A 14,640-nucleotide genomic window follows, 5' to 3' on the forward strand; every position below is an offset into this window, starting at 1 on the left:
AATATTACAAGGAAGCTAAAAATAATATCCCTTATTAGCCCAGCCACAAAAGTCTTCCGCAAAATAACAGCAAATCACGTGGGTCCAGTACGAAAAGGAAGGAACCATTATGACCGCTGAGAAAGGCAGTCTTTTAACCTCTGCCTTGGCGGCACAAGAGTGGGCCTCAGGAGCCTCTCCTCACCAAGAAGGAAAGAGTTTCAGACTGCACTCTGCTCATCGCTTGAATATTTCCCCCTCTTTCAGGCTCACAGTATGTTCCTTTTTTCGGCCTAACAGTGTGTGCCATGGGCCCCTGCCCAGCCCCGCATCTTTTCCACGCTGGGGAGGCAGGGTCCTGCTGCTGCAGCGCCCGTGGAGTGCGCGCGCTCCGGGCCTCATCGCCACCGCTGGGAAGGGCCCGCCGGCCTCGGGGCTCCAGCACCGGTGCAGCGGCCGTCCTGCGCCGTCACGCCCCCGCGTGAGTGAGGCTGTCCCATCCAGTGCTTGAGTGCTTCGTGTTTTCCCTGGTGATGCCTAAACCAAGGTGTAGTGAGCAGAAGTATTTGTATTCCTGATAATAGGTACCAGATGCTACTTGTGTGAGAAAAACCAAGTGGAATTTAGCTCAGGAATACAACGAATGTAATGGACCACACTAACAGACTGAAGAGGGAAAACCATGTAATAATCTCAGCAAACACAACAGCAGCAGCAACAAAAAGTGAGAAAACATGTCACTTGTTTATGATTAAAAAAAAAAATTCTCAGAAAGCTAGAAATAGATTTCAACCCAGTGAAAATTTTCTCCTCAGAAGCTAGAGCATACCTCATACTTAAGGATGAAAGATAAAAACTGATTTCCCACTGACATCAGGAACAATAGGGACTTCCCTGGCTGTCTAGGGATTAGGACCCTAAGCTTCCACTGGTCAGAGAACTAAGGTCCCACATGCCACGGGGCAGCTGAAAAACCAGGGATGAGGCAAGGATTTTTTACTCCGATAACTTCTGTTTGCTACTGTGCACAGCAAATAGGGTCTAGCCCATACAGTAAAGTAAGAAATAGAAAGAAAAGGCATGCAGGAAGGAAGCATTAAAGCTGTTTCTACTTACCTGTGATATGATTGCTTATATTCAAAACGTTAAGAAACCTATAAAATAGCTGCTAGTATAAGTCAATTTAGCAAGGTTGCAGGTTTAAAAGGCAACTTAAAAGTCAAATATATCTCCATATCCTTGTAACAAACAATTGGACAACAAAAGGTTATTTAAAGTAATAATTAAAGAAGGATTAAATATATAAAATACTTAAAGGCAAATTTAACAAAACATGTGCAAGTCCTTTATACTGAAAACTATAAAATGTTGAGAGAAATTAATGAAGATCTAAGTAAATGTAGAGATAAACTGTGTTCACGGAGCAGAAGATTCAATATTGCTAACATATCAGTTATGCTCAAATTAATCTATGGGTTCCATACGGTCTCAATCAAAGTCATATGGTCAACATTACTAAGAAGACCGCTGGTAGCACCAAGGTTTGGTGAAGGGATGGCGTGTGGGGAACGTTCATACACAGCACAGGGGAATGCAGGGTGGTACAGCCGCTGTGGAAAACAACTGGTCAGCTTCTTATAGAATTAATATAAACTTAAGACAAAACCTAGAAACTCCACTCCAAGAAAAATTAAAAGACACCTTCACAAAAGACTTGTGCATGAACGTTAATTCATAATAATGCCACATGGACAAACTGAAGTCCATCGTTGGATGAATTATAAACAAATTCTGGTGGAATTCTCGACAATAAAAACTAAGCATTGTCAAGTGAAAGAAACCACACATGAAAGACAATATACTTTATGACTGCAAGCATCTGAAACTTCATACCAAAACTATAGCAAGAGAGAGCAGACGAGCAGCTCTGCAGGGCCCTGAGTGGGGCAGAGCGTTGCTGAAAAGGGGGCTCTGGGGGTGTTTGGACTATTCCTGTGTCGTGCTGTGGTGGAGACTCATTCCAATGTGTACAGTTGTCTGAAGTCACTGAGTCAAACACTTAAAATCAGTGATTGTTATTGCACATAAATTGTATCTCAACAAAAAGCTGAGGATATATATTATATTCAGTTCAGTCGCTCAGCCGTGTCTGACTCTTTGCGACCCCATGAACCGCAGCACGCCAGGCCTCCCTGTCCATCACCAACTCCCGGAGTTCACTCAGACTCACGTCCATCGAGTCCGTGACGCCATCCAGCCATCTCATCCTCGGTCGTCCCCTTCTCCTCCTGCCCCCAATCCCTCCCAGCATCAGAGTCTTTTCCAATGAGTCAACTCTTGGCATGAGGTGGCCAAAGTACTGGAGCTGCAGCTTCAGCATCATTCCTTCCAAAGAAATCCCAGGGCTGATCTCCTTCAGAATGGACTGGTTGGATTTCCTTGCAGTCCAAGGGACTCTCAAGAATCTTCTCCAACACCACAGCTCAAAAGCATCCATTCTTCGGCGCTCAGCCCTCTTCACAGTCCAACTCTCACATCCATACATGACCACTGTATATATTATATTACTCATGAGCAAATAAAATCTACCCTTAAGTGCATCAGTGCACAAGCATAAGAAAGTTCACAACAGCTTCATTCATAATATCCCAAACTAGAAACAATCACATGCTCATCATCAGTAATGTGGATAAACTGTGGCACCTTCACACAGTGGCTTAGTACCAGCTTTGACAGAGATAAAGTACAGACACAACAACAGGCATCAAGTTGGATGAAAGAAACAAGATGTGCAACAATCAGCGTTATGATTCCACTTGTATAAAAACAATAAAAAACGGGCAAAGCCAAACTAAAACGTTCAGGGACGTGTACTTAGGTGACTGAAGTGCAAATAGACACAGGAGGCCGTTCGCTGAGGTCAGCAGGGCCGCTGGGGGAGGGTGAGGTGGGCCGTGTGCGTGAGTCTGCAGCGTCCTGTTTCCTGATTTGGTTGCGAGGACACAGACGCCCATCTATGTCATTAAGCTGCTACGCGCGTGCTTTACAGGTTTCCTGGGCTCCACTACATTTTGTAAGACAAAAACTTATAAAATAATAAGGTACCTTCTGTGTCTCCAAGAGTTCACAGGCTCTGAGTTTGTGAGACTGTGTTCCTCAGGTGAGCCCTCACCTGTGCAGAGGTGGCTGCACTCCTACCGGAAGATCTATGCTGATCGTCCCTAAAAAAGGGGCTTAGAATTAATAATGAAAGAGAAATCTGAGCTCTTAGCCAGTTAAAAAGGCAAAGGATGAAATACTGGAAGGTAAGGTGAAAGACAAAGTAGAAAAAATAGTCAGAATTCAGCCAAATTAACTGAAGTAAACACTGCAGGAAGCTTAATTTTAAATGCTAGTAAATATGCAAATATTAAAATGAAATTTAACGTTAATACGACAAACACTCTTCACTTGACACGCGCTTACTGCTATAAAAACGTGGCGCTTTGAAAACACTGTCCTCTCTGGCCCTGTGTTTAGAGTGTGGCCGTGATGTGCCCACACAGGGGCACCACAAGGGTCCCTGTGAACTCGCTTGGTATGTGGTAGGGTTTGTGATTCTCAAAATCACTCCTTGCCACCCACCCCTCCCCACGTAGAGTCATTTCTCATGAGGGCGCTGCTTCTTTCTGGCATGAGCTCCCTGCCTCAGAGTTCACCCTGGCCCTCAAGTCACCCCCTGGACCCCGCTGTGCCAGGGGCTGTGGTGGGGCACAAGCTTCACAGGTGAGCCTGTTGGGGGCCGGGGGAAAGGACTCTGCCAGAAAGCAGGGGAGGGCCTCTCTGGTGGCTCAGCGGTAAAGCATCCACCTGCCAGTGCAGGGGACATGGGCTCGAGTCCTGGTCTGAGAAGGTCCTACACACCTCGGGACAACACAGCCCGCGAGCTGCAACTACCAGGCCTGAGCCGCAACTGCTGAAGCCCGGGAGCCCTAGGGCCCGTGCTCTGCACCCCAAAACCACGGCAGTGAGCCCCAAACACCACGCCTGGAGAGCAGGCCCCACTTGCACAACTGCAGAAAGCCCACGAGCAGCAACAAAGACCGAGCACAGCCATTAGAAGAAAGCAGTGGGGTTAACTTTCGAACTACACATGGGTTGTGGAGGTGAGTGTGGCGCGGCTACAGGGTCCCTGGGAGCCGTGTGTGGCAGGGACTGCAGGCTGCTGTCCCTTCCTCCTGCAGACACAGAGGGGAGACAGACACACTCATCAAGAGAGCTGACCATTGTCTGCGTTCCAGCAGAGCAGCCAAAAAAGAGATGGCCGGCCGGCCATCTGCCAGGCGGTGGGGCGGGAGCCTGAGAGTGTGTTCCACGAGCTCTGTGATGGGGCAGGACCCTCCACCGGCCCCGACCCCTACATGCTTCCAGCCCTCAGCCCAGTCTTCTCACGGCAGTGCGTCTAGAACACCCCACAGAGCCGGGCCTTCTAAGGTCTCCTCACCCTCGGGATGAAGTCCGAACTCGCACAGCTCAAGGCCCGTCATGGCAGGACGCCTGCTGGTCATTCTGCCTGCAGGGCTCCACAGTTCTGCTTCTGGCTCCTGGCCAGAGTGCACCCCCTCACTGCAGCAGGGAGGTGGGTCCTCGCCATCCTGCGGACCTGTGTGTGTCACTTGGCCCTGTTCTCCTTGTGAGCAAAACTGGACTGACATTAGATGGTGTCACAGGACAGAGCAACCCCAGGTTGGCGGCAGTTCACTCATTCATTCATCTGCTCACCTGTCTATTCCACATGGCCAGGACGGGGCCTGATTGGGGAGTCCTGATGGGGAGGGGGTGGGGTCAAGCTGGATATGGACCCTGCTTGCACTGAGCCCCCAATATGGTTGGGAAGACAGACATTTAGACCACTGGGAGATCCTGCCTGTTATGGGGGAACTTTGTCCAGGAGCTGACGGGCAGGGAGGCAGGGGTGCAAGGAGGAGGGGTGCAGGAAGGAGAGGGTGCAGGGAGGTGGGGGCCAGGGAGGTGAGCAGAGTCTGGGTTTGGGGTGGAAAACCTCTGTGAGGATAGCAGGCCCACCTGCCTCAGGGCTCGTTGCCAGGACTAAACAGGAAAGTCTTTGGGGGCACTCTTTCCGCTGTTCAAAGGAGGGTGGGCACCCAACAGAAGTTAGGGCAATTAAGGGAGCTGAAGCTAAGGTCTAAGAAAGGGGACAGCAGAAGCCGGCTGAGGATGTGGCCCGGGGAACATAAAGCAGAAACGGGACCAGCATATGCCGAGGGCTTGCTTTGGTAAGAGGCACCACTCATTTAGGGGTAGAGCAGTGGCCAGGGGTCGAGTGAAGGGCTGGCAGACACAGGCTCTGGAGGAGAGAGGAGGCCAGATCCTGGAGGAATCCTAAACCACGAGCCTGCCTGGGTCCTCGGACTTGAGAGGCTGCTGCACCGCCGCCTGCAGCTCGCCCAGGCCAACCCAGGCCTCCATCCTGGCGGGGCTCAGGACCAGCCAAGGCAGCTCACTTCCTCCCGCAAAGCCTCATCAATCCGGCTGCCGCAGCACAGCGGAGGCAATGGAGAAGCTGCTCCTTCCTCCACGGAGGTGGCTGCAAACCTCGTCTCCCTGGAAACAGAAATAATCATTGGAAGTCAGCTCATGGCAACTCCGCTCACACGCGTGGGTGCCATGATTATTATACAAGCTGATTTACACACTGTCCTTTAAAACCTATACCCCATAAATGTGAAAGGAGGCTCACTATCCCTACTTTTCTGGCAAGTCGTCATGCATGAGGAGAGGACTGAACGAGGAGGTTCAGCTGATGCTCTAAAATCTGCACTCCCTGCTAAAAATACAGCGAAACCTGCTCCTTCTCCGCACAGCCACCGCCGTTCACGTCCGTCCCACGCAAATGTCCAGAGAGACGCACGAAAGGCCTTCACATATATTCACTGGGCAGATGGTTTCCGTGAAACGTGGGCGAGGGTCCCCTTGCGCGGGCTGCCTGGCGAATGTGGGTGAGGCTTCCTCCAGACGCGAGGGCCCTCTGGGGGCTGGTGCCCCTGCTCACCGGGCACCGCTGGACACTGTGCAGGAAAGGGCCCGACGCTGTGAGCTCCGGGGGAGCCTCCACGGGCCAGAACTTGCCGAGCGGGCGGCAGGAACGGGTGTGTGTTCTCAAAGCACCCCTGCATCTCCCCCGGCCCCTCCTCCCGCATCGCGTTCCCTAGCTGCCGCGCCGCCCGCTTCCCCGGGATCCAGCGCGAAGTTATTTAACGCTGTAATTAGCCGGCAGGGTGAGTCATCGGTCCCAGGCCGCGCTGCAGAAGCGCCAGAGCCGGTGTGGAAAGAACGCGAGGGCGCTCGGCGCGGTGGGACCTCAGAGGGCTTGCCGGAGACGCGCTCCCAGGCCTGGTTTCAGCAGGCTGGGTGCCCGGGAGGCCCGGGCAAGGCCATCTCCATGCTCTGCCCGGCCCCACGCCTTCCTCTCCCACCGAGAGCGCCGCGTCGGTCGGAAGGAGGCGATTTACCCTCCCCCACGCCGCACCCCCCGTCTCCCGCGTTGCTCTCAGGCCGCGAGCCGCCTTCCGATGAGTTAACTCACTCGCACCCGCATCTGCGGGGAAGTCCCGCAGGATCCCTGAGAAGGGCTCGGACGAGACTCCTCCAGGGCTCCCCGGGGCCGCGCCCCCCCCCGCCCCCCGCACTGGGGCCCGCGCTCCCCGGCGGCGCCCGAGGGTCCCGGCACCCGAGCGCCTCCTCCGAGCCCTCCGCGCCGCCCCGCAGCCGGACTCCCGCCCTCCTCCCGCGGGTAGTCGGCTCATCGCTGCCCGGGCTCCTCTCCTCGCCTCCCTCCCTCCCGCCGCCCCCGCACGGAAACCCCCGCTGCGGGGTCTTCCTTCTCCCCTCCGCCCCGGACTCGCCCCTCCCCGCCCACCCTCAGGCTTTCCCGGTGGCCCTCAGCACGAGGGGCCTCTGCTCCCGCACTCCAAGCCAACTTCCTCGGGCTTCCTGATCTCTGACAGGCGGGGGGCGAGGAGTGAGACCCCAGCCCCGTGGCCTGCGGAGCGCGCCCGCGGGGGCCCGAGAGGCGGGAGGCGCTGGGGGTGGGGCCTGGGGGCGTCAGCGGCGGGCGCCCAGGGGTGGGGAGCGGCGTGCCCGGAGAGGCCGGGGCGCCGCTCGGGGGAGGCAGGCGCAGAGACGCGGCGCGGGGGGCTTCTCCTGGCGGGGGTGGCCGAGGGGTGCCCTAGGGGCGGCGCGGGGCGGGGGGGCGGGGGAGGGCGGTGCCTGGGCCGGGCGCGCCGGGCCGCGGGCGGTGGGGGGAGCTGAGCGTCCGGGGAGGGGCGCCGCGGGCTGGGGAGGGGGCGCGCGCGCCCTGCGGTCCTCCGCGCCGCATCGGTTCCCTGCGCGGGGCCGCGGCGGCGGCGGCAGGAGGCGGAGGATGCGGGCTCCGACTGCGGCGGCGGCGGCGGCGGCGGCGGCGCGGGCCCGGGAGGACGCGGGAGGATGAGGAGGAGGCCGGCGGTCCGGCCGCGCGGCGCCGGGAGGAGGCGCAGGCGGCGGGGGCGGCGGCGGGCGGCGGCGGGCGCGCGGGGTGCGGGCCGGCTCGGGCGCGGAGGATGAAGTGGAGCGTCCGCGGGGCCTGCGCCGCGCTCTCCTCCTGCCTCCTGCTCGCCTGCGCGCTCAGCGCCGCCGCCGTCGGCCTCAAGTGCTTCTCGCTGGGCTCGGAGCTGCGCGGGGAGCCTTTCCGGCTGGGGGCGGCCGCCGGCGCCTTCTATTCGGGGCTGCTGCTGGCCGCCGGCCTCTCGCTGCTCGGCGCCGCCCTGCTCTGCTGCGGGCCCCGGGACGCGCCCCTCGCGGGGCCGGGCCCGGGCCCCGGGCTAGGGGTCGCCGCCGGCTCCGCGGGGGCTGCGGAGGCCGCGCCGGGCGACCCGGGGGGCGCCGCCGGGCCCTCGGGGCCGGTGAGCAGCCAGAACCTGCTCCTGCTCGGCGTCCTCGTCTTCATGCTCGGGGTCCTCAGCGCCTTCGCGGGCGCCGTGATCGACGGCGACACCGTGTCCCTGGTGGAGCGCAAGTATTCCCACTACTGCCTGCCGCCGCGCGCGCCGGCCGCGGCCCCCGGCCCGGCCCCGGGCCCTGCGGCCGCCGGCCCCGGCCCGGCCCCCGGCGCGCCGCGCGCCCGCGGCACCCTGGACAGCGCCACGTCCGCCAAGTGCCGCCAGCTGAAGGACTACCAGCGCGGCCTGGTGCTCTCCACCGTCTTCAACTCGCTCGAGTGCCTCCTGGGCCTGCTCAGCCTCCTGCTGGTCAAGAACTACAAGTCGTCGCAGGCTCGGCGCGGCCGGCGCGGCCGGCGGAAGGGAGGCCGGGCCCTGGCGCGGCCCCGCGGCGGCCCGGGGCTCCGCGCGCAGCCGCCCGCCTCCCGGGCGCGGCGGGGCCGGCGGGGCCGGCGGGGGCGGCGGCTGCAGCCGCGGCCCAGCGAGGCTTCCATCCTGTCTCCGGAGGAGTCGGACTTGGCCGCCCCGGGGGACTGCGCGGGCTTCGCCACGCACCACGCGGTCTCCTACATCAACGTGGGCGTCTTCCACGCGTTTGACGAGGCGGGCGTGGAGGTGTGCTGCGGGGGGCACCCGTCTGTGGAGCTGCCGGGGTACGCGCCCTCGGACCCCGACCTCAACGCCTCCTACCCCTACTGCTGCCGCCCGTCCTGCGAGGCGGCGCGCCCCTGGGAGCCGGGTCGGGCCTGCTGAGCCCCTGGGCCTGTGCGGACGGCCGGGCCCGTCTCCCTGCCTTGCCGCGGCGGCGAGGGAGGTGCGGGGCTGGCGGGACGCAAAGCCAAGCCTCTCCGTGGCGCCGCAGCTTCAGGGCGGTCTGGCCCAGCGCCTCTGGGGGGCTCCCCGCCGCGAGACTGGTCCTCCAGTCCTATTATTTCTGTGTTTGGGAGGTTTCTCTTCTTTTCTGTGTCTGCTCGTATCCGGACTCCATTTTAAAGTTTACAATAAATGTTTTGGGGTTGGCTCGCCCCCACCGCACTTCTCTTTGGCAAGTCCGTTCCCTGGGCGCCCCCGAGGCCCAGGCCCGGGTGGAAGCTCACCCAGCGAGCGGGAAGCACGCTGACTGAGAGGACAGAAAGACGGAGCGGCTGGTACTGTCGGAATGGAAGACGTGAAGAAGCGCCCACAGCAACACTTTGTACACGGATGTGCCTGCTTTTGTTGATAACTTTCTTACTGTAAAGCTCTCCATAAACAGTGAAAATGTTTGGTAAATTTATTGCAATTTAAAATTGGTGAGTTCCTTTATTAAATTAATTGCTGTGTTATTGGAGATATTCATCAAATTGGGGTTAGAGAATGTCGACAAACATCAATTTGGGGGGAAAATGATTGAATTTGGTCTGACAGATGTGAGTTTGAACAGTTGTATTATGCTAGCGGGTTGGCTAAATCCAACCTCTTTCGGAGGCTAAATTTCTGTCTGTATATCAGGTCCCATACATTTCTTTTTCTGGAAACTGGAGATTGGGTTTTTACGGCAAAACTGAGCTTATTTTGGTTAATACATATGAACAATCCAATCCTATTTTGGAAATCACAGTCATAGTTTTTCTGGCAAAGATTATTATCCTGTTGGTTAATTCAGTAATTGGTAATTTTGGATATCATAGCATTTCATTTGAAATATACCCCTTAAATAGCCTTAATTGATGTGAAGGTCATACTTTTAAATCATTAGGATACACATGTGTGTGCCTATTTAAACACAACGTGACACGTGTTCTGAACGATGGTGAAATGTGTTTCCGCCCAGTCCTGTGGTTCTGACTGGGATCCAGGTAGGCTCTGGATCTCGGGGAAAGGTGATCCAACTACCATGTGCTGGAATTGTGGTGCCAGGCAGGTGTGCTGCTAATTTTGAACGTGCTGTAAGCAGAGTCCCACTTGGGCCCAAATGGTGTGACCCTCCTGCAAAAGGAGTTGAGGACTCACCCTGCGCTCTGCTGGGGTGAGCACAGCACAGGGCACTGGAAGTGAGGAAAGCTAAGGAAATAGTGTGTGATCTCTCTCGAGTGTATAGGGGTCCACTTCTAATTGTGGAAAAGCAGCCAGACTTGGTGTTGGAGATATGGCTTCCAGCTGTGGGCTCTGGGATGAGACCAGCTGCCCTGCCCAAAGCCAGAGTTCCTTTGTACCCCAGGTGACCGAGTCCAGCGTCTAATCATGACCAGCAGGGCCACCCAGCTGCAGCAGAGGCTGCTAGAGAGGAGAGGCCCGCTATCCATGCAGAGAAGTGGAGACTGGCCACCGTTCAGTGGAGGTGGCAAAGCTGTTATGCTGATGCTTGGACAGTTACTTAGAAACTTGGGGATTCTGATCAAAGGGGCCTTGGGCAGTGTCTTCTCGTTACGTTGATGCCATCCGAGAAAAAAGAATCATTCCAGGCCAACCTCCCAGGTCCTCATACCCAGACCTCTTCAGATAGTGCTCCATACTAGGCCTTGAGATTCAGCCAGGCTGAGGCCCCAGCCCAACTAGTTGCCCTGATGGTCCTTATCACCTGACACCCGCCCCCTGCCCCCACACCACCAGCCCACTGGCCATCAACCTAAGCAGAAAAAGTGATAAGTGGCAGCAGAAGAGACTTCGGGAAAGCTTTAGCCCATCTCCTGAGATCCAGTCAATGAGGCAGGGCTGCTCACCGCCCATGGAGCACAGACCTCAGGGGCAGCTGCAAGGCTGACTTCCCAGAACCACGTAAGGAGGCAGCCAAGCCAGGGTGCGCCCAGTGAGTGGGCACACGGTGAGCTCTTGCGGAAGGCTGCTGGGCAGGGACCACTGGAACGGAGCAAACTCTGGAGCAGCGCGGACATCTGATGTCAGGCCTTCCTGTATCCTTCCTGTTTCCCGAGGTGGTGCTGGAGAAGACTCTTGAGCGAGGTGGTGTCTTACACGATTTGTCTTTCAAACATGCAGGCAAAATCAATGACCTCGCTCAAGTTGCAGACTTTCCTTGGGATGGGGCAGCAGAGGGCATCTGTGGGTACAGACAGTGGCTTCCCCCTGTCAAATGTACATGTGACCAAGAAGCTAGATGGGATTTTTAAAGATGTGTTTCTAACTCCAGAATATGGTTAAGTCCGCTTTATAGAGGCCAATATAATGATATGGGATCCCAGGGTTTCATTTTTTGAATTTTGCTAAAGAAATAAAATCTCCAATATCCCTTCACTCAAATTGTTCTGAAGACCAGCACTCAGGGAGGCAGTGGAAAGTCACCACCTCGCCTCCTGCTAACTGCTTGTGATGGCTCCAGAGTCCTGGGAGGTTAGCCAGCTCATTCATGCTTTTTCTCCTTTTTGAAAATTTACATTAGTTGTGTAGAATTGATTCTTATGCTCCTTGGAAAATAACGCCAGTTCTTGGAGCATTCTTAAAATATGGGTCTTATTCTACTTTTCAGAATAATAACTCTTGGCCTGGTGGAGGCCAAACCAAGAGTTTATATCATGGTGAAATACCAGAATTAAATAAACACATTTTTGTGTTGTTACTTTGTTTAATGCTGTTTGTAAGTTATTTTAAACATAAAATTTGTTTAAAGAATGACCTAATCAGCGACACGTGGCACAGTCAGCAAACAACCCTGTTCCCTTAATGCTGCTGAGCAAGCGCCCCCAGGGCGCCAGGGCTCACACGCCTTCCTCAGGCAGAGGAGCTGCTCTTGGCCACACAAGCCTCGACTACAAAACTGAATTTTTGACTGATACAAAAATCTACGGCTCCTGTCCGTATCAGTCAGTGTGCAGGCCAAGTTCCCAGGCTCCCGGGCAGCAGTGTTGCAGAGCCTCTGAGTGGCCTCTGGGGAGCCCTGCTATGGGCACAGGCCCCTTGCAAGCCCTCAGTGTTATTGCCCCAAAGCACCATTTTCTCACCAAAATATGAATGAAAATTAATAAGAGACTCTAAGCAAAATGAATTCTGGCACATAAGTAAGTATAAATTCTTTGTATAACTGTGAACTTCTTTTTATAGGAGAGGGAGCCAGCAGCCTAATGTTAGGTGGTTCATTTTCTAGATGATATGATACCTTTGTTTAATTTGCCACTTTTCGGCACAGTAATTACAGGAAAAAACTCACCAAGATGGAAAATAAAAATCTAACTTCGAAAAGTAGTGCCCATACATCCTTACATCCCCAGTTTGAATTCTAAGGACTTCCTGGGGGTGGTGGTGGTGGGAGAAAGCCTGGGGGTTCCTGTCAAAGTTTTTAATGGTTTTCTCAGAATCCCCACATCTGGAGGATCGTCCTCACACAGGTGAGTTTCGTCTAGAGAAGCTCTGTCTGCGTTTTCATCTACCTTCGCTCCTCTGCAGAATGCCAGCAGAAATCCTGTTCCTTTCAAATCGATAGAGCACAACGGTCACTTCCTGTCTGTCTCTGGGTGACTCGTGACTCTGGTCCTGGTCCAGCAGGCTGTGTGGTCAAGCCACCTGGGCTACGCCAAGGGCAGGAGCGCCGAACAGGCTGGCCAGGGATGGAGGCCACTGTGGCCCTTCCCTGTGCCGCCTGTGGCTGCAGGAGGGGGCCCTTCTCCCGACACCCAGGCCCAGCTTTGACCTGTGCACCTGCTGTGTGCTCACACTATTCCTACAACACCAGCCTGGGTCCTTTATCAGCTCCACTCCTGATAAAACTTTCTTCTAAAACATGTGTCAGATTGTGCTGTCCTTCCCAGGAACTTTCAAGAACTACCTTTTCTGAAGAAAAAGTAAAACCTCGTGGACCTGACCCAGTCTGACCTTTCAGCCTTCTCTGTGGGGCACAGGGGGCTCTTGTCTGGGGCCCAGAGAATAAGTAGGTGTGGAGACTGAAGCTGGTGTGCGCCATGGGCATGTCAGGAGGGTGTGCAGTGGGGAGGCAAACTCACTGGTGTTGCTGAGCAGGGAAGATGATATGGAGTACCAGGATGTAGGCCAGGAACATCTCAGGGGCCTGGACCTTCTCAGGGGCCTGGACCTTCTCAGGGGCCTGGACCATCTCGGTGACCAGGACATTGTAGGAGGTTGTCTTAGTTCCCTGGACTGCTGCCACACTACATGGATTAAAACGACATATATTATCTCATAGTCTGGAGGCCAGAAGTCTAAGGTCAGGTAGTTGGCAGGGCTGGCTCCTTCTTGAAGCCCTAAAGAAGAACTCATTCTCTTCCTCCCTCCAGGCTCTGGGAGCCAGCAGTCCCAGGCATGCCTGGGCCCACGGACATACCACGTTATAGCTGGTCCCACTTTTGGTGTCCTCTGGCTCTGTGTGCCCTTCTCTGCTTCTTATAAGGACTTTGTTGGCTTTAGGTCCGTCTCTAGTCCAGAGTGATCTGCAAAGACCCTATTTGCAGATAAGGTCATGTTCTAGGTGAATAAGAATTTGGGGGACTGCATTGAACACTTTTGAACCTGGTACAGAACTCAGGTGCGTGGTCTGTGCCCTCCTTCCTGCCTGGGGCGAGCTGCTGAGGATACCCAGGGAGGGCACCCCTTCCCTGAGCCAGGGCGCAGGGGTGAAGCTGGTGGTGCCCTCGCCATCTGTCAGATGAACATAAAAAAAAAGCTGAAACAGTGAGAGTAATCACCCAAGGGGGAAAAATTTCGGAACATTTGGCATATTTGCAAACGTTTGCATATAAGAGTGCCAGTGACTGTGTTACTTCATAAATGCCGCCTGGCACGTTACTTCCTCTTCTCAGCAGCTTGGGGAGGTGGGGGTAGGCATGGCCTCTGTGTCAGAGGCTGGAGTCCTGCTGGAGACTCCACTCTCATCCAGTGAAAGGCCAAAGAGTCTGTGCTCTGAAGGGGCCTCTCTGCCTGGGGCAGCATGGACTCAGCAGTGGCCTCAATTTTGCTCATTTTAGGGACTTTTTCTCCACCTGCTCCTTCTCCTCCCAGCCTTGGCTCACACAGTCCCCTCAACACCCGTGTCCATCACTGGACCCTCACCCCCATCTTGTGTCCTGGCCCTGCTGGGACGTTGCCTTTCCTGGGAGCCTCTTCCAAGTGTACCTGCAGGGCCGTCCGAACCATCGGCCCTGGAGGCAGCAACCCCTGCTCCTGTGCAGCGGGCTGGCCCCGGGAGCCCCTTCTGCCTTTGAGTGTAGCTCAGGTTATTTTTCCTTAAATGCAAGACTTCAGTTCTCCTTCGTCTACCACCATGGAGCCACCCAGAGCTGTGAGCTCTGCCACCTCCTGCCTCCCTCACCTCTTGCCATCGCCAACCCTTCCTGGAGGTGGAGGAAAGCTCCAGGAGTTTTCTGAAACCCCACCCTCACCTGCCCAACCAATTAGCCTTGCCCGAGCCCGCACTCCAGCCCGAGGCCTATGCCCACCACCATCTCTGTCAGTGTGGTGTCATCTGACCAATGGCTAATTTGTGTTGGGAGCTCTTTATGAGCCAGGCCCTGTGTGACAAGCGCTTGAAGACTGCTGCCTCCCTTAACCCTGGAAACAGCACTTCAAAGGTAGGAAGCCTAAGCTTAGGGAACGGGCTGTGTGCCTGGGGTGGAGCTGGTGTGAGAACAGGGGTCTGAGCTCAGTTCTCCACTGTGGCTGGGCCCTCGCCTTGTTCTAGCTACAAGTGGGGCCGAGGCTGTTCCAAGCGGCGTTTGTGGGAGCTTTGTGAGCCCAGGTT

General features: G+C 55.8%; 1 protein-coding gene across 1 annotated transcript; it reads left to right on the forward strand.

Annotated features, from left to right (window-relative positions):
* The first annotated feature begins 7,580 nt into the window (after positions 1 to 7,580).
* TMEM271 (transmembrane protein 271) lies at positions 7,581 to 8,711 on the forward strand. Its single transcript, XM_052641588.1, has one exon. The coding sequence runs from the start codon at positions 7,581 to 7,583 to the stop codon at positions 8,709 to 8,711; it is 1,131 nt and encodes a 376-aa protein (XP_052497548.1).
* Positions 8,712 to 14,640: the final 5,929 nt, after the last annotated feature.

This window comes from Budorcas taxicolor, chromosome 6 (assembly GCF_023091745.1).
Source record: "Budorcas taxicolor isolate Tak-1 chromosome 6, Takin1.1, whole genome shotgun sequence".
NCBI lineage: Eukaryota > Metazoa > Chordata > Mammalia > Artiodactyla > Bovidae > Budorcas > Budorcas taxicolor.

What these genes read in the sequence shown, in the direction of transcription:
- TMEM271 (XM_052641588.1), top strand. Translation starts at nt 7,581, where the DNA reads ATGAAGTGGAGCGTCCGCGGGGCCTGCGCCGCGCTCTCCTCCTGCCTC.